Source organism: Hemicordylus capensis, chromosome 2, assembly GCF_027244095.1.
Source record: "Hemicordylus capensis ecotype Gifberg chromosome 2, rHemCap1.1.pri, whole genome shotgun sequence".
NCBI classification, from domain to species: Eukaryota; Metazoa; Chordata; class Lepidosauria; order Squamata; family Cordylidae; genus Hemicordylus; species Hemicordylus capensis.
The window spans coordinates 225,704,826-225,724,350 of record NC_069658.1 but is presented as its reverse complement, the minus strand read 5'-3'; the positions used below and the strand labels follow the sequence as shown (position 1 = coordinate 225,724,350).

The 19,525-nt window shown below is 47.0% G+C and overlaps 1 protein-coding gene and 1 long non-coding RNA gene across 8 annotated transcripts in view; one reads left to right on the top strand and one right to left on the bottom strand.

Moving 5' to 3' along the window:
• Positions 1-19,525, bottom strand: part of COL11A2 (collagen type XI alpha 2 chain) — a 123,176-nt gene that overhangs the window by 4,955 nt on the left and 98,696 nt on the right. For all 7 annotated transcript variants that reach the window (XM_053296171.1, XM_053296175.1, XM_053296176.1 and 4 more), the window contains 11 exons: positions 19,453-19,506; positions 16,959-17,012; positions 14,196-14,303; positions 13,374-13,427; positions 13,218-13,271; positions 10,714-10,821; positions 9,683-9,736; positions 9,553-9,588; positions 9,398-9,451; positions 7,813-8,083; positions 7,019-7,131 (listed from right to left, as the gene is read on the bottom strand). In XM_053296171.1, the coding sequence (XP_053152146.1) occupies positions 7,019-7,131; positions 7,813-8,083; positions 9,398-9,451; positions 9,553-9,588; positions 9,683-9,736; positions 10,714-10,821; positions 13,218-13,271; positions 13,374-13,427; positions 14,196-14,303; positions 16,959-17,012; positions 19,453-19,506 (960 nt within the window). The remainder of the gene's footprint in view (positions 1-7,018; positions 7,132-7,812; positions 8,084-9,397; positions 9,452-9,552; positions 9,589-9,682; positions 9,737-10,713; positions 10,822-13,217; positions 13,272-13,373; positions 13,428-14,195; positions 14,304-16,958; positions 17,013-19,452; positions 19,507-19,525) is intronic.
• LOC128344983 (uncharacterized) lies at positions 536-6,865 on the top strand. Its single transcript, XR_008316157.1, has 3 exons — positions 536-640; positions 2,795-2,919; positions 6,639-6,865. It is a non-coding gene; the product is annotated as an uncharacterized LOC128344983 (long non-coding RNA).

The window sequence follows — 19,525 nt, the reverse complement described above, 5'->3', positions numbered from 1 at the left end:
GTCAGATCTGGGTAGAGGCATTCCCCCAGAAGAGAACATGGAAGGGAGAATGCCTCTTCTGGAGCAGTACCTGTTAGGTAGGGCTGCCATATGGAAAAGAGGACAGGTCTCTTGTATCTTTAAGAGATGCACAGAAGAGGGAATTTCAGCAGATGAAGCTTGTCATTCAGGGGAAAGAAAAGCTGCACCTGTTGAAATTCCCTCTTCTGTGCATCTCTTAAAGATACAAGAGACCTGTCCTCTTCCCCATATGGCAGCCCTGGTGGTGTTGTGATATATGCTGCAGGCATTCTCTACAAACAAAGGTTATGCTCTTCTTTAACATTATTGTTTTAATTCATATGCAGATTTAATTATTTGGTTAAACCAATTCAAACTGGTGAAATTAATCAACTAGGACAGGAGTGGCCAATCGGAGACTCTCCAGCTGCTGCTGGACTACAACTCCCATCACCCCCACCCGCAACTGATGATGGGAGCTGTAGTCCAACAACACCTTGAGAGCCTCTGATTGGCCACCGCGGAACGAAGAAGTCTTTAATTGGCTGCCAGCCCTATTAATTCTGAAAGTGCAACTCAGCAGATCTTCTGATGCTACCGGAGACCGAGATCTGAAAGACTAGTAAGAAACCCAAACACAGTAAGTGCCTTGAGAAACAAAACACTTAGGAAATACTGAATACCAAAGCGCAAAAGAGGTAATATAAACATGTAAAGGTATTATCTACTATCAAGTTTGAAGAGTTTGTTTGTGGGTGCATTTGAAAGTCATACTTCCCGATTACCTACAGCTACCAAATTTTGCATAAATAATCCGGCCCCTGAAATTAGCTGAATGAACTACTTTTTACACCAGACTATGCTGGGGAAAAGGTTTACTTGGGGGTTGGGGGGGTGCTTAAGAAGAAATTTGGGATATAATCATCAGATTTTAACTGTTACGCTTCTGAACAGACTTTTAACACGCAATAATCAGATCAATAATTCAGATTGGGCATTGTGCCTAAGAGGAGGAGATCTTTTTCCGATTCAACTGTACTGAGATTCAAATTTACCATATATGGTCATTATTCAATAAAAAGAATAACATATGAGGTTGAAAGCCTATACATTTCAAACTATTATTTTACTTCCATTTTGCAAGCACATTAATAAAAACTATCTTACATATATAAAAAATTGTAGCTATTATGTATTTTGAGGAGTGCATTTGTGGATTTGCTTGTGCAAAAGTTTGGTATCACACTTACAAATACCGAATTTTGTATAAACAATCCTGCTACTTACAGTAGCTGAATGCACTACATTTTATAGCAGAACAGCTATAAATCACATTATTTAAAATGCAAAATGACTTTGCCTGGTCAACAGTGGGCCTCACCTACTAGTCAACCATAGTTATGTTAAATTCTTTGCACTTCATTTATTCAGTTATTTGATTTCTATGTCGCCCTTCCAAAAATGGCTCAGGGCAGGTTTACATTAAAACAACACTGATCTTAGGGGGAGGAGAGCTGGTCTTATGGTAGCAAGAATGACTTGCCCCCTTACCAAAGCAGAGTCTGCCCTGGTTGCATATGAATGGGAGACTTGATGTGTGAGCACTGTAAGATATTCCCCTTAAGGGATGGAGCCACTCTAGGAAGAGCATCTAGGTTCCAAGTTCCTTCCCTGGCATCTCCAAGTAGGGCTGAGAGAGGTTCCTGCATGCAACCTTGGAGATGCCGCTGCCAGTCTGTGTAGACAATACTGAGCTAGATGGACCAATGGTCTGACTCAGTACAGGTGAAACTCGGAAAATTAGAATATCATGCAAAAGTCCATTAATTTCAGTAATGCAAATTAAAAGGTGAAACTAATATATGAGACAGACGCATTACATGCAAAGCGAGATAAGTCAAACCTTAATTTGTTATAATTGTGATGATCATGGCGTACAGCTCATGAAAACCCCAAATCCACAATCTCAGAAAATTAGAATATTACATGGAACCAAGAAGACAAGGATTGAAGAATAGAACAATATCGGACCTCTGAAAAGTATAAGCATGCATATGTATTCAATACTTGGTTGGGCCCCTTTTGCAGCAATTACTGCCTCAATGCGGCGTGGCATGGAAGCTATCAGTCTGTGGCACTGATGAGGTATTATGGAAGACCAGGATGCTTCATTAGCGGCCTTCAGCAATTCTGCATTGTTTGGTCTCATGTCTCTCATCCTTCTCTTGGCAATGCCCCATAGATTCTCTATGGGGTCAGGTCAGGCGAGTTTGCTGGCCAATCAAGCACAGTACACTGTATACTTTTCAGAGGTCTGATATTGTTCTTTTCTTCATTCCTTGTCTTCTTGGTTCCATGTAATATTCTAATTTTCTGAGATTGTGGATTTGGGGTTTTCATGAGCTGTACGCCATGATCATCACAATTATAACAAATTAAGGCTTGACTTATCTCGCTTTGCATGTAATGCGTCTGTCTCATATATCATTTTCACCTTTTAATTTGCCTTACTGAAATTAATGGACTTTTGCACGATATTCTAATTTTCCGAGTTTCACCTGTATATGGCAGCTTCCTATGTACCTAACACTAAAACCAATTAACTGTTAAAATCAAAAACTGTAAAAACAACATAAAACCATTATTAAAACAGTTTTTAAAACCCTGGAAAAGTAGGCCAAACCTTTACAGCTTAAAAAACAGTTTTAAAACCCTGGAAGGCCAGGCCAAACAGATAGGTCTTTCAGGTTCTCCTGAAGGCCAATAATGAACTCAGATTACGGATTTCTGCCAGGAGTGCGTTCCACAGCCCAGGAGCAGCTACCGAGAAGGCTGAGTCGCCACCAGACGTGTTGGTGGCAGCTGAAGACAGACCTCCTCAGATGACCTCAACGTGCGGTGGGGATCGTGCAGAAGAAGGTGCTCTCTAAGATAAGTCAGGCTTGGCTTCATATATGCTAACTGGGCAAAGAGGCACCTTTTACCGTGGTGATTCTCTTTATTTAGCAGGGGGAGAGTAACTGGCCCTATCCACCCCCAGCACAGTACTTCCAGTGACTGTTGCTGGTGTGTTTCTTTTTAGAATGTGAGCCCTTTGGGGACAGGGAGCCATCTTATTTATTATTTCTCTTTGTAAACCGCCCTGAGCCATTTTTGGAAGGGCGGTATAGAAATCGAATTATTATTATTATTTCTTGTTTACACAGTCAGACAGGTGTTATTGACTGGTTTGTTTTATCCAGACATCGAGTCCTTCCCAAGGACCTGGGATGCCAGAATTTTATTGTCAATGGTTATAGATATCGTCGCAGAATATAGGCTGTTCCCAGTAAAGCTGCTTTTTGTAATTGGCTGATGGTGATTTCTGTGGCCCCTATGGTGTTGAGGTGTTCTTCAAGGTCTTTTGAAACTGCACCCAGGGCGCCAATGACCACTGGGATTATTTTGGTCTTCTTCTGCCACAGCCTTTCAATTTCAATTTGTAGATCTTTGTATTTGGTGATTTTTTCTATTTCTTTTTCTTCTATTCTGCTATCCCCTGGTATTGCTATGTCGATTATTTTCACTTGTTTTTCTTTCTTCTCGACTACAGTGATATCTGGTGTATTGTGTGGCAGATGTTTGTCTGTTTGTAGTCGGAAGTCCCATAATATTTTTACATCTTCATTTTCTACCACTTTTTCAATTTTATGGTCCCACCAGTTCTTGGCTACAGGTAGCTTGTATTTTTTGCAGATGTTCCAGTGTATCATCCCTGCTACCTTGTCATGCCTTTGTTTGTAGTCAGTCTGTGCGATCTTCTTACAACAGCTGATCAGGTAGTCCACTGTTTCATCTGCTTCTTTACAAAGGTGGCACTTGCTGTTTGTTGTGGATTTTTCTACTTTTGCTCTTATTGCATTTGTTCTTAGTGCCTGTTCTTGCGCAGCCAGTATTAAACCGTCTGTTTCTTTCTTCAAGTTGCCATTCTTAAGCCATTGCCTGGTCTTGGTGATGTCTGATTTTCCACTTATATTGTGTAAATATTGACCATGAAGGGGCTTATTTCTCCATTTTTCTGCTCGGTTCTTGACTTGTTCTTTCTTGTAGGCCTGTTTTGTTTCATTGGTGTTGAATAGTTTCGCGTTATTGACCATTTGAAGTGCATCTTCTTCACTGTCCCTTATATATTCTTCAAGGCCTCTTTTCTCCTCCTCTACTGTTTGATGGACTTGCAGCATTCCTCTTCTACCTGAGCTGCTAGGGAGGTAGAGCCTATCTACATCACTGCGGGGGTGCAGAGCATGATTGATGGTCATGATTTTCCTGGTCTTACAATCTAGCGTCTCTAGCTCTGCCTGGGTCCAGTCTATTATTCCTGCAGTGTATCTAACAACAGGTATAGCCCAGGTGTTTATGGCTTGTATGATGTTCCCGCCATTGAGTTTGGACTTGAGGATTTTTCTGACTCTCCTGATGTATTCACTTCCAATTTTTCTTTTAACTTCAGTGTGTGCGATGTTAGCCTGGAGAATGCCCAAGTATTTGTAAGGTTCTTTCTCTTCCAGGTTCTTGATTTTGCTTCCATTGGGCAGTTCTATTCCTTCTGTTTTTGTTATTTTCCCTCTGTTCATTATTAATGCAGCACACTTGTCTAGTCCAAACTCCATTGATATATCGCTACTGAATATACGGACAGTGTTTAGCAGTGATTCGATTTCTGACTGGGACTTTCCATACAACTTCAGATCATCCATGTACAGCAGATGGTTGATTTTACTGGATGTTTTAGATGTTTGGTATCCGAGGCTTGTTTTGTTTAGTATTTGTGAAAGTGGGGTCATGGCGATTACAAACAATAGAGGGGATAGTGAGTCCCCTTGGAAAATGCCTCTTCTAATGCTAACCTGTCCAAGTGCCTCGCCATTGATTGTTAACTGTGTACTCCACATGCTCATTGCTTTTTTAATAAATATCTGAATGTTTTTGCTGACACCAGTTGTTTCTAAACATTTTAGTATCCATGTGTGAGGCAATGAATCAAAGGCTTTCTTGTAGTCAATCCATGCAGCACTTAGATCTGTTTTTCTTCTCTTGCAGTTTTCTAAAATCATTTTGTCAATCAGCAGCTGGTCTTTTGTGCCTCTGGTGTTTGGGCAATTTCCTTTCTGTTCAACTGGAAGCTGTTTGTTAGTTACTAAGTGTTGTATCACTTCATCCGCTATTATTCCAGTTAATAATTTGAACATGGTTGGCAGTCTATAATTACTTGGAACTGCACCTTTTGCTGGGTCTTTCATGATGAGATGAGTTTTCCCAGTTGTTAGCCATTGTTCAATATCACCGCCTTTCATAATGTGATTGAACTGTTTTGATAGTTGTTTATGAAGGCTTGTTAGGTGTTTAAGCCAGAAGCCATGCAGTTCATCGTCGCCTGGCGCAGTCCAATTTTTAATTTTCTTTGCTCTTTCACTTATTAGTTCTGGTGTTATTATTAGATCTTGCATTTGTTGGTTACATTTTTTGACCTCTTTCATCCAGCCTGCTTTTTTTATTATAATCTATTGGATTGTCCCATAATTTCCACCAGAATTGCACTGTTTCTTCTTTATTTGGTGTTTCTAGGTTTCTTGCAGTTTCTCCTTCTATGCTTTGGTAGAAACGTCTCTGATTCGACTGGAATTGGAGATTCTGCCTGTGTTGTGTAATTCTGGCTTCATATCTGCTAATCTTCTTTGACACTGCTGTTATTTGCTGCTTTATTATTTCCAGGACTTCTCTACTTTTCCTTGAATCTAGGTGGCATTTTTGGATCAGATACTGTTTGGTGTTTTCATTCTTCAGATTCTTGTCTTTCATATCTTTCACTTTACTAGCATCTGATCTAAGCCTGGAGATTTTATTTTCTAATCTAATCTTCCATTTAGATGATGTACTGCTTTCTTTTTTTACAGGTCCACTGATCTTATATCCGAGCTCTTGTGTTGTTATTGTTGCTGCACTGTACATTAGTTGGTTTGTTTCTTGCAAATTCTTGGTTGTTATTTCTGCAAGTGCAGCATTGACATCTTTTAATGCCTGAGCAAGTTGTTTTTTGGCAACTGTTTTTAGAGCGGGAAGTCGAACCCTGGTGGTTGTTTGGTTCATGTGCTCAGTTATTTTTTGCTTTAGTTCTTGTTGCTTTTCTGTTAAACGGCATTTGGGTTTTTGAGGTGAAGGCAAAGGGGAGGTTGCCTGGTTTTGATTTTGAAACAGTTCAGCAACGGTGGTATCCTATTTCCAACATGTCCTCCATCTGCGCCTGAGCAACTGCTTCAGTTGGTGGTAATTCTTCTTCCATATCTTGAGCCTGTGTTGCTCTTTGAAGTTCTTCCAGCTCAGCTCCTGTGAATACTTTATTTCTTATTATGAATCTTCTCTGGTCTGCTAGCCTTTGTTCTGTTATTTCTGTATCCGGATGCTTCTCTTTCCAAATTTGGTACATTCTTTTTAAATAACCTCTTCTAGTTGGACTAGACTTGTAATAGCAGATTATTATTTCCTTGTTGGCATTTTTCGTATATTTTATTATATATTTCGTATATTATTATAATATTATATTTCATTTATATTATTATTATTATTATTATTATTATTATTTACAACTTATTATTTTAAAGGTTTGCCAAAAGCTACAACATCAAAAGCCTTCTGGTGTTCCTCAGCAGACAACTACCTTTTGGGGTGCCTTCTGCTCATGACTGATGACGCGCAACGAACCCTGGACCCTACAGCATTACTTGTGCCTTTTAGTTTTTGTGTTCTTATATTGTTCTCATATGCTTAGCTTGGCACATTTTATATGTTTATAGTTAATAATACCTTTCCATGTTTATATTCGCATTTACATGTTGTGTTGAATTATCTCCTAAGCCTTCTGCTTCTCATAGCACTTATTGTGTTTGGGTTTTGTGCTGCCCGATACAGCCCAGGAGGCATCAAAGGCTGACCCCCCACACTGTCCCTTTCTCTTGCTCTGTTTTCTTTGCCGGGCTCTCACCTCCCGGGTCTCCTGGCTGGGGAAAACACAGGTCTCGCCCCCAGCAGTGAAGTTACAGTAGACCTTGAAGGAATCCCGTGAGCAGCCCTGGTTCGGGTCAATCCAGTATTCGCCTGGACAAGGAGAGAGAGGGAGGGAGAGAGGAAATAGTGACCTGCCCCACAGTCCCTGCCCCACAGTCCCTGCCCCGCCGTGGCTGGCTCTTCTGCAAGAGAGACCACCCTGGATCCCCCACCACCAGTGTTCCCCCTAACAGGGATTCCCACATCTTGCTGACTACAACGCCCAGCATCCTCCGCTGCAAAGGCCAATGGCTGCAAACAGCCCAGAGCCCACCAGCCACCCCAAACATCTGCTGGAACAGAGGGGTTTTCACCAGGTGCCAAAAACACAGGAAGGATTGGGTGCTACGGGCCTCCTGGAGGAGGGAATGGCCAAGTTTGGCTGTCCCGCATCAGGCTCACCAGCTGACTCTCTCCAAGCACACGGAGCAAAAGCCCTCGAGGAGATCATAACTGGTGGGTAGATGCATTTAGGAGCAGCCTGTCCTGGGATCCCCAACTCCTCCCTGCTCTCTTCCTATACCCCAGGGGTGCTCAAACACGGGCCTCCAGCATTTGTTGGACTACACCTCCTATCATTCACAGCTGCAATGGCCTTTGGCTGGGGATGATGGGAGTGGCAGTCAACCACCTCTGGAAATCCCTGCTACGGGGAACACTGCCTACCCCCACCCCCACCCCCAACTCATGCCATCCCAGGCTCAGAGCGGCCCCCCCGCCGGCTTCACTCACCATCAGGTAGTTCAGGGTGGCAGAGCTGCAGGTCCTGGCAGGTGCGGGCGGGGCTGTCCGGAGTGCCCAGCGGCTTCCGCATGTGCTCGATCTCCTGCCGCAGGGAGTTGAGGGAGCCGTAGATCTCCTCCATGCCCTCGGAGGGCGAGTGGCCAGCCGCGTCCGAGGCCGCCTCCTCCTCCTCCGGCCAGAGCTGGCTGCCGTCAAGGGAGCGCTTGTTCTTCTTGGGCCTCTGGATGGGCAGCGGCTGGATGACTTCCCCGGGGGGACCCTGGTGGGGGGGGCAGTGATGGGGAGGACGTGTCAGAAGGAGCCCCTCACAAGGCAAAGGGGCACAGGAAGCTGCCTTCTACCGAGTCAGAAACTTGGTCCATCAGGCTCAGTATTGTCTACACAGACTGGCAGCAGCTCTCCAAGGTTTCAGGCAGGAAGTGAACCTGGGACCATTCATTCATTCATCTATCTATCATATTTATATACCACCTGATATATATCTAGGCAGTGTATATGATTCAAGTTACCCCAAATAAAACACTTTCACAGAATAAAATCAATTAAACACAATACACAGAATAAAACCAAACAATTTCAGGGAGTAAAACCAACAGTTTAAAATTAGTTTTAATTAAAAGCCTGAGAAAACAGGTGTGTCAAGGGTCTTTTTAAAAGCAAGCAGAGATGGAGAAGTTCTTATTTTGACAGGGAGTGCAATCCAAAGCCCTGGGGCAGCCACAGAGAAGGCCTGGCCCCGATTTGCCACCAGATGAGCTGGTGGCAACCATAACTGGACCTCCACAGAGGATCTTAATAGGCGGCAGCGTTCATGAGAAAGGAGGTGCTCTCTTAAATACCCTGGATCTAAGCAAGCTGGTGTGCTACCACTAAGCATTGGCTCCCCAACAGAAGTTTCTTTCTACTGAGTCAGGCTATTGTTCCATCTAGCACAGTATTGTCTACACTGGCTGGCAGCATCTCTCCAGAGTTCTGAGCAGGATGCTTCCCCAGCCCTACCTGGAGCTGCTGGGGACTGAATGCAAAGCAGATGCTCTACCCCTGAGTTTTGGCCCCATCCAAGGTAAAAGGAGTAAATATAAAAGTGAGGTAACTGGGGGTTTGGGTGGTCCAGAGCTGGGCTTGAATTTTGGAGTCTCCTGCTAACTAAATAGAGAGGCCCCTTTTATAGAGGTGATTCTTTTATGTTTAGCAGAGGGAGAGAAACTTGCCCTATCCAACCCGAGCACAGCATCCTTCCAGGGGTTGTTGCTGTTGTCTACCTTAATCTTCTTTTTGGATGGTCAGCCCTTCTGGGAGAAGGAGCCATCTTTGTTTATTATTATTTTTCTATGTAAACTACTTTGAGAACTTTTGTTGAAAAGTGATATGCAATATAAATATATGCTGTCATTTTAGAAGAAGCAGCAGCAGCTGCAGCAGCATCTCTCCTCTGCCACTGACTCACCAGCTGGCCTTGGGCAAGTCCCCCTTCTCAGCTCTATCTTGCTTAAAATAAGAACAAAGGAAAGGGGCTACTAAGTGCGCACACATGTGCATGAGCACACACACACACACACACACACACGCTTACCGGGTTTCCAGGGACACCAGGGACTCCACGTTGACCTTTAGGGCCTGCTTGACCCTAGAAAAAGAACCCCCATAGACATCAGTATCCAGAGACACAGGATGTTTCTCTTTCCCTAGACCAGGAAGGTGAATATGTGGGGGTGGGGGGACTCTTACCGTGGCTCCTTTAGCACCTTGGGGGCCAGCTGGACCCTGGAAAAGGAAGGAGAAAGTGATGGATTGGTGCCCCTAAGGAACTGGGTCAGGGGCATGTGGTGGGGTGAAGAAAGGGTCAGAGGTCACTCACGGGAAGTCCGGGGGGGCCTGCTGGACCTAGGGGGCCGGACGGGCCAGGGATTCCCTATGGTAAAAGAGCAAAAGAGAGAAGAGTAAAAAGGTGATTCAATGAACCCAGGAGTCTTGGCTTTTCCACTTTTCCTGCAGTCTAGAAGGAACCTGGCCAGGAAAAGGCATACTGGACGTGGCTAGTTAAAATGGTTTGTTTATAAGTAAAGCCAAGAAAGAGGGCTTTGCTATTTTTCTTTTATGTAAAATATCCTGGGAATAAAACATGAGATTATTCACAACTCTAATCCTGTCATAAGATGAACATAAGAAGAGCCCAGCTGCAGGATCAGGCCCAAGGCCTATCTAGTACAGGGCCCTCTTTCCCCTAGTGGCCTACCAGATGCCTCCAGGAAACCCACAAGCAGGAGATGCTCCCCTGCAACTAGTATCCGGAGGCACCCTGTCTCTGGGCCTGGAGGTAGGCTGTAGCCATCAAGACTAGTAGCCATTGATAGGCTTGTCCTCCGTGAATTTTTCTAAGCCCTTTTAAAGCCATCCAAGCCACATTCTACGGCAGAGAATTCCATCGATTCATGATGCGCTGTCTGAAAAAGCTCTGCCTTTTGTCAGTCCTACTTTTCCTGGCCATCCGTTTCATGAGATGACCCCTGGTTCTAGTGTGCTGAGAGAGGGAGAAAAGGTCCTCTCTGTCCACTCTCTCAGCACCAGGCATAATTCCATAAACCTCTCCCAGGTCTAGTTGCCTTTTTCCTCAGCTAGAAAGCCCCAGATGCTGTAGCCCTGCTTTATAAGGAAGGCACTCCAGCCCCCTGGTCCCCCTTGGTTGCCCTCTTCTGCGCCTTTTCCAGTTCTACATCGTCCATCCTTCTGGAGAGACGGTGACCATGACTCTATGCGGAACTCCAAAATGGTGCTGAGAGCACATTTTCGGCCTCTGTCACTGCTCTGGTTCAGCAGGTGGACCCCCCCCCCATTCTGCACCTATTTTGGCTGCAGATCCCATGCCCCCCTCCTGCCCCCAGTACTCACAGTTTCTCCTTTCTGCCCTGTGCTGCCTTGAGGGCCGGGCAGGCCGCGGTCTCCTTTCTCCCCTTGTTCCCCAGGGGGTCCGATCAAGCCAATGAGACCAGGGTGGCCCTGTGGAGAAAGAGGGGAGTCAAGTCTTGGCACGGGACTGAGTGGGAGACGGGAAGCAGACAGAGGCCTTCAAGCAGCAAACGGACCAGCATTTTCCAATGCAGGTTGCATTTAGAGGATTCCTTCTGGGGCAACAGGAGGGCCCCCTTCCTTACTGATCCCTCCTCCTTCCCCTGCTAACTGAACAAAGAGACACCTTTAAAAAGTGGCGATTCTCTTTATTGAGCCGGGGGGAGAGCAACTGGCCCTCTCCATCCCCAGCACAGCATCCCTCCAGTGGCTGCTGCTGGTGGCTGTCTTATGTTTCTTTTTTAGATTGTGAGCCCTTTTGGGGACAGGCAGCCACTTTATTTATTTATATCTGTGTAAACCGCTTTGGGAACTTTTGTTGAAAAGTGGTATATAAATATTCGCCGTATTCATATTCATCATATTACTTCTATAGAATAAACGTTGTCCAATTCCAGCACCAGCACCTTGTTAACTGTGTAAATGTAATGGGGAAAGCAAGGGAGAAATCTAATTGAAGGAAAGGGGGAAGCTGGCTGGCTGCTACTCCTACAACTACGGCTACTGTAATAGCTGTAGTAATAGTAGCAGCAGTATTTCTCTGGTTCCTAATTTAGGACATGAGGCAGCTGGGGTGGTTGTCAGTACCATCTGGGGGGATGAACGTTCCTTGTAATTTTTGACACCCCAAATGTAGCGGCCACATTTGTAGTGGTGTTTTAAAGCTTTTAAAATATCTTTAAACTCTCTCTCTCTCTCATTTCATACAGAACATTTTATGGAACTTGGCAGGAATGTCCTCCAAGATTACTCCAAAGCAGCTTGTTCATTGTGACCCTGACCCTAACTCTTTCCTCTGTGCAAAATGACTGCAATTTTATCCTAATCGTTTGGAGGTAGAGATAAAGAAGGGGTGATGACACACTGAAAGCTGTAAGTGCCACAATGCTCTCACCTGTTTTTCATCCCTAGGGGAGTAGAGGCTGCCAAAAAATCACTGTCAGCATTTGTGTTCTGAAGTGGTACCAATGGCCAAAATGTGTGGGGCTGTCTCATGGATTAATTGTAACATTGCATCAACAAACGGCTGAAATTAACTAGACCAGATCACAAGCAGTTTATGGTCTAGTCAATTCCAGCCATAAAATAAACCTTATAAGGACACACACGGAGACAAATGAGAGAGAGAGAGCGCGAGAGCCCTCCCCACTCCCCCCACCAATTTTTTTTTAAGTTTCCAAAGAGTTCCTGGTATGGAAAGCAGGGAAAGAGTGTCCGTCACAGGCACTTGGTGGCTGCAAAAGTTGCACGTAGTTGGTGCAAAAGTTGGTGGCTGCAAAAGTCACACCCAGTGTCAGGGTCACGCTCAATGTGCATGGAAGTGTGAGTTCTAGAGGTGAGTTTCCATCTAGAGGTGCATCCCCCCACCCCACCCCCCCAAAAAAACAGCCATGTAGGGAAGCCTCCAGCTGGGACCAGAGTATGTGGGGAGGGCGAGGTTCACTCTTTCCTTTGCTCTGTCTTCTGGCCCAAAAATACCCCGCTAGCTCGTGATTTGCCTCTGAAGCAGCCATTCCCTTGAACTCCCCTCTTACACTGTGATATTCCTACACATGACCTCTGCTCCTCCACCTTCGGCCGTCCCAAAGTCTCCTGCCCCTTCAGGCACGCCTGCCCTTCCTCCCCTGCTGCTCCTTGGGGCCTGGAGCTGCCTCCTGCAAGAGCTGTGTGATCCCTCCTCTCTGGTTTCCTTCCAATCCCTTCTGAAAATCCACCTTTTCCAAGCTTGAAACCTTCAGCAGTCCCCCGTCCCTGGACCCTACTGAAGCCAAACCTAACTGTATTTACCCGAATAGAAGACAACTCTGAATTGAAGATGACCCCTTTAAAAAACAAATACAGGTTATACCTGCATTTACCTGGAAGGAAGGGGCCGCTGAATTTAAGACGACCCTCTGATTTCTAACATCAAAGAACTAGGGGAAAAACTAGTCTTGGATTCAGGTAAATAGGGTACCTTTCATTGTACTGAGCACATCTTCTTCTCCTGCCTCCATTTCCCTGCCCCTCTTCTGTTGTCTGCCTTGCAGCGATATCTAGTTTGCAAGGCCCTCAGGGCAGGGACCTCTCCTCTTATTTTTAATGAAGTGCTTAATCCATTGTTGGTGGCGCTGTGTACATAATTAATGTAATGTAAAGTTGACAAATGAAAATCTCTCTCTCTCTCACACACACACAGAGCATTTGGAACAGAGGATGCAACTTTGGTCATGCTTCACACGCTATGGTGCATTGCACCAATTTGAGCCACAGACACCACTAGTGCTTGCACTAGGCCTTCCAAGTGTGGTTGTTGTTGTTGAGTGAGGGCACAAACCTCCTCTTACCTTCTCTCCTTTGGGTCCGGAGTCACCTCGCAAGCCAGGCAAGCCGGGGGGCCCCTGAATGAAGAGATACAATCAAAGCTGCTGTGAGCTCTTTTTACTGGCTGGCGTGCCCCCCCCCCCACTCCACTCACCCTGGAACAAGCCCCAGACACTCACCACTGGTCCTGGAGGCCCAGCCTGGCCTGTTTTCCCTGGTTTGCCTTGTGCACCCTGGAAGAGACAGGAAACAGAAGGGTTGAACTGGGCCCTTCCCAAACCCACCCTCCCTCTGCTCCGGTCTGCTGACAGCAATTCTCAAGCCCCCTGACGCCATCTCCCACTACAGATCATCAGGGAGCCAACCTAATTGCCAGCTGACCCCTCCCCACTTCATGGGCAATTCTTGCTCATATTTGAAGAGAGCGCCTCCTTCAGTTCCTATTGGCTAGTGCCCGGAAACCATATTCCTGACTGAATCAACAGCTTGCACTAGGCCAAAGTGCAGGGACGAGTAGAACATCAGTCAGGTGTATGGGAAGGGAAAGATCCACCTGCAAGCAAGGGGGTGCCTCTGAGAATATGCAGAGTGCCAATCCCTCAGAACTGATTAAGGCACACCCAGGTGCTGCAGTTTAATACGGGATGGATGGATGCAGCCACTGTGCCCTGCTGAGGCACCTGAATCATCACGGGAGTCAGGGTGCTAATGTGACTCAGGATCTGAACCCGCTTGCAATGCCTAGTCTCAGTGCAGGGACACGTGGAGCAAAAGGAAGAGGCAGAAGTGCCTCTGAGCATGCCCCAAGTACATTTCCCTCACTCTCAACCTGCCACTTGCTTCCTTGGAATTCTGCAGTTCTGGGCTAGAACTCAGTTGGATCACAAAGTCTTCTTACGGTTCCTGTAAAGATCCCGACCCTTCCACCCCACGGAAGGGCCGCAATAGTTCCATGCCCCCCACTCTCCCAGGGTATCCCACAAGGCTGCTAAAGTACTTACAACTGATCCAGGGATGCCCCTCAGGCCATCTGTTCCTGGCTTCCCTGGTGACCCCTGAGGCCCCACCGGCCCAGTCTTCCCGGGGGCTCCAAGTGAACCTGGCTCTCCCTAGAGAGGGCAGAGTTAAGGTGGAATGAAGCCTCCCTCCCACATTGATCCCTCATCTCTCTCTCTCACACACACACACACAATCACACACCTACCTATTTTCTCAAGAGCTTGTTGTAGCTCACAGAGGCAGCCACGCGGCTTTTCTAATACTACATTATACACTGTTTTCCCGACATGCATATCATTTTCTGTGTTGGAAAAAGTTAACATGAGTATCCATCTGTGAAGGGAGTATTGTGACATGGGGGAGTTGTCCTGGAAAAATCCCAAGCGTTCCTTGCTCCCTGTGACCCCCTCAGGATGGCTGAATCTCCTTGAACAACAGTGTAGAAAAAATATATTCTCCTCTCGAGGACATTGTTATGATGGGGAACAGGACCCAGACATCCTTCCATTAAACCCCGGAAGGTGCATATCCTGCATTATGGGAGATGGGAAAGTTCACCACTACAAGATCTTCCTTTCACCCAGGAGTTCTCAGTCTTGGGTCCCCAGATGTTACTGGACTACAATAGGCATGTGCCCGAAACGTTTCGGAGGCCATTATGAAGGCCTCCGAAACGTTTCGGCACTGGGGGCGGTTTTGGCGCCGGCGGGGTAGCGCTTTAAGGGCGGGGGAGGGTGTACTCACCCCTCCCGCCGCATTTCCCCCGCCAGCGCGCTGTTTTTTTAAGCCCCTCGGGGCGGCAGCGTTCCTCCCTGCCACCCCGTTTGCTGGAAGTGGCAAGTGTGCGTGCGCCTGTTGCGTGCCTGCGCGCCCTTCTGACGTGTGTGTGCGCGCGCATGACGGGCGCACGCGCACTCACGACTTCCGGCCACTTCCGGCCGACGGGGCAAACGGGGCAGCAGGGAGGAACGCTGCCGCCCCGAGGGGCTTAAAAAAAACAGCACACCGGCGGGGGAAATGCGGCGGAAGGGGTGAGTACACCCTCCCCCGCCCTTAAAGCACTATCCCCGCCGGCGCCAAAGATTTCTGTGCACATCCCTAGACTACAACTCTCATCACTGTGGGAGTTGTAGTCCCAGAGCAGATACGCTGTGGGTACAAAAGATACACAGTGCATAGACAGTGGATAAAAAAGGCCACTGTGGCTAAGGATGATGGGAGTTGTAGTCCAACAACATCTGGGGACCCTAGTCTGAGAAACCCTGCTTTCATAAGTAGACAGACTAAATCTTTAGTTGAATGCTTTCTCCAACACACATCCTGCAACTCCATGTGAGGAAAATCAGCAAGCGGGAGGGATTTTGAATGGAAAAATGGGCGGTGGGGAAAGGATTACACCCCTCAGTCTATCCATCCCTCCCTCCCTCCTCTGCTCCATGGGATCCTTTCTGTTGCCCTCAGCACTGCCACCTGTCACCTTTCCTTCAGGTTGGAGAAAATCCCTGTCAATTTCACTGGAGAAAGAAAAAGGAGGAAGATTTGCACTGGTGAAACTGACATGGCTTTTCACATCCACTCAAGGTAGGGAGCTCAAAGTGGGGTGAGGTGGGGGGCGGGAACAGTACTCAATTCAGTTCTATGGGGGGGGTGTCATTGGGACCAAACACATGTTTCAGAGAGAACGTGTTTGTTTCTCTCTCTCTCTCTCTCGCACGCCCGCACACACACATAAACATCCACAGAGTAGAGAAGGCTGAAATGCGAATGTCAACAACCCACTTTCCTGCATGGCCATGAATTGATTGAAAAAACCTGATGTGCACACACATTTAAAACTAGGGCAGCTCACACAATTACAATCAGGGTAGGAGACGCCCCCTCCCCTAATTCGGGAGCTGTGCGCACCCCCGTTTGCTGATCTTCTGTCAGTTAAAACCAAGGTTAGAGGTGGGGCTCTTGATCATGTCTAAGCAGCAGCTGGGCTGGGGGACAGTTCCTCCTACAGCTCAGCACACAGACACAGTCAGTGCCTCCGAACTTGGCTTTAGCTGACAGACAGCTGGCAAACGAGAGCACCAGTGTTCTCTCTCATTTTTTTTCATCTGTGTGAGGAATGAGTTTTGTTCTGGGCAGCAGCATCAAGGCAGTGTGTGCACACATGCATCCAGAGTGGGGCCTTCATGATTCAGACTGAGCGGGATCTAAAATTAACTGAGGGGACATGAATAAACTTGTGAGCGTGCGCACGCTTTAGAGGGGACCCTGGGGAGCATGCCCAGCTCCTGAATTAGCATAGGAGGCTTCTCCTACCCTACTGATGACTGCGTGAACTGCCCTACTGTGTGTCTGTCTTGCATGCATGCAAGTGGAAAATCCTAAAGCATTTTAAGGGGCATCACTGAAATCCATTCCAGTCTTAATTAATCTTTCATGGGGGGTGGGCAGGACAGAGTCAAAATAGCCCAATGCTGGAGCAGCAGCAGCCCCCCGCCCGCCTCCTTTAGACCCTGGGTGGGTAGTTGGGGATGCAGGGAAGGGTCCAGTGATGGCAGCAGGTATAAGGGGAACAGGGATAAGTGAACATCAGCCTAGGAAGGAACATGTTTAAATGACAACTCTGAAGATCCATCTTCATAAGAAGAGGCTGGTGTGGCTCAGAAGCTTGCATGCTGCATGTCAAACCTCAGGCCTGGTCTTCCTCGCTCAGGGTTGGCCTATGCACAGAGAGAGGTTTGTTCCCCTAGAGGAGAGAGAGAGAGACTCACCTTGGCACCTTTCTCCCCCTGCCGCCCCTCGGGGCCTGGAGTGCCAGCTGGGCCCTGTGGAGAGAAAAGGCGAGAATGGAGGCTCAGAAGATGGGGTGGCACCCGGGCGCTTTCTTTGTTTGCTGCGGGTCAGCTCCAACTCTGAGCAGACAGAGCTACAGGCGGTGCTCGGCCCAGGACTGCTCTCGGAGCAAGAAAGGGAAGTCTGGCAGATCTTTGCCTGTTTCCTAGCAACTTACAGGGCTGGCCTATGCACCAGGGAGATCTAGGCACCCACCTAGGGCACCAAAACTTGGAGGGGGGCACGGGGGGGTGCCGCCACCCCCCCCCACTGTGAATAGCTGTGGAGGCTCCCAGTGGCAGATGGAGCAGGGGTGGTGGTGAGGAAGCAGACAATGCCTTTAAAAATCCATAAAGTGTCCTGCTGCCGCTGCCCTGCCCCCAAACCACTGTCCTGCTATGCATGGAGTCTGCCCCATGGCACACCCTGCCCCGGCCACGAAGCTGGCTGATCCGCATGCGTGGCGGCCATCTGAGGGGCCAGCCCAGTAAAAAGCAAAGTGAATTTTGTTTATGGCCATTGACTAGCAATCCAGTAAAAAGCTTTACCAGACTGACCCCTCAAATGGCTGCCATGCCTATGCACTGGCCGGCTGAGTGGCGGGGGCAAGGTGCACAGTGGGGCAGACTCCACGCAGACCTGGGTGGGGGTGGGACATCTGGCACATTTTTAATGGTATAACTGCCTGCTCACCCCAGACAGAACCAGGAGCCAAGTTTGACTTTGGCACACACACACACCCATAGTAAATTAAAATTATATTCTGTAAGTATGGCGTAGTGGGGAACTAACTTTTCTTAGTGAAATAAGGCAACTAACTAGGGAACTAACTTGCCTTAGAGATTGCTGGTTCGAATCCTCGCTGGTGTGTTTCCCAGACTATAGGAAACACCTATAATGGGCAGCAGGAATCTAGTAAGATGCTGAAAGGCATCATCTCATACTGTGCGGGAGATGGCAATGGTAAACCCCTCCTGTGTTCTACCAAAGAAAACCACAGGGCTCTGTGGTCGCCAGGAGTTGACACCGACTCAACGGCACAACTTTTCTTTACATAATCCTGTGGCAGGGAATTCCATAGATTAATTAGGCACTGTGAGAAACAGTACTTCCTTTTGTCAGTCCTACATTTCCTGGCAATCAATTTCATGGGATGACCAGTGGTTCTATATGTTGTGAGGGAGCGAGAAAAATTTCTCTCTGTCCATTATCACCACACCAAGCATACTTTTATGAAACTCTACCATGTCTTAGTTGCCTAAGAGCTGCCTTTATCAACTCTATCATGTCTTAGTTGACCCTTAGTTGCCTTTTTCCTGAAGGGAAAAGCCCCAAATAATTTGCCTGACCTCGTAAGGAAGGTGCTCCAGCCCCCTGATCATCTTGGTAGCTTTCTTCTGCACCTTTTCCAGTTCTACAATAACTTTTTTGAGATATAGTGACCAGAACTGTACACGGTACTCCAAATGTGGCCAACACAACTCCCTGTGTGCAGCCACAACTTAGTGGCAGAGTCCACCTCCTGCTAAAGCATCCTGGATGTTCCTCTGCCAGGGACCATGGAGAGCTCCTTTGGGAAGAGCCTTCAGTCACTGGCCACTGTGGAAACGATGGGAGTTGTAGTCTGACAAAAACTAGTGACCCAAGGCTGGGAATCCCTGGGCTAGGCCACTTGCAAAAGGTACAACACACTACAAACCTGGTTTCAAACCACCTTTCTTTGGGGGGGGGGTACAGTGAAGAGGAAAGGAGGATATTTTCGTTCTTTACTGAATTAGTTATTTAAAATATTTATGCCCTGCCCCTCCAGGGCAATACTGCTGGTAGTGGCTCACAAGCTTTATAAAACAGATAAAACAACATAAAACTGTAAGAACATAAGAAAAGCCCAGCTGGATCAGGCCCAAGGCCTGTCTGGTCCAGCGTCCTGTTTCACACAGAGGCCCATCAGATGACTCTGTGGAGCCCACAGGCAAGAGGTGAAGACATGTCCCCTCTCTTGCTGTTGCTCCCCTGCAACTGGGATTCAGAGGCATCTTGCCTCTGAGGCTGGTGGTGGACTATAGCCACCAGACTAGTGGCCATTGATAGACCTCTTCTCCATGAATTTGTCTAAACCCCCTTTTAAAGGAATCCAAGCTGATGGCCATCACCACAATTCATATAAAATGAATAAAATTAATTTGCTGGTCAATGACTGAATAAACTTATCTATCTCAATGAATAAAATTAATTTAAAGAGTAACTAAAAACAGGACCCCATTAAAACCAAATTTAAAAGTTAAAAGGTTTTTTAAAAAACAGATATAAGCTGCAGATCAAACATTTTAAAGCCTCTCTAAAAAGATGGGTCTTCCAATACAGCCGAGGGGCCACAACCGAAGAGGCCCTGTCACTAGTCTCACACACACTTTCTAGAGGACCACAACTTACCCTCTTCCCCAGGGGACCAGGAGGGCCATTCTCACCAGTTGGACCTGGAGAACCCTAGAGGGGATGGAAAAGA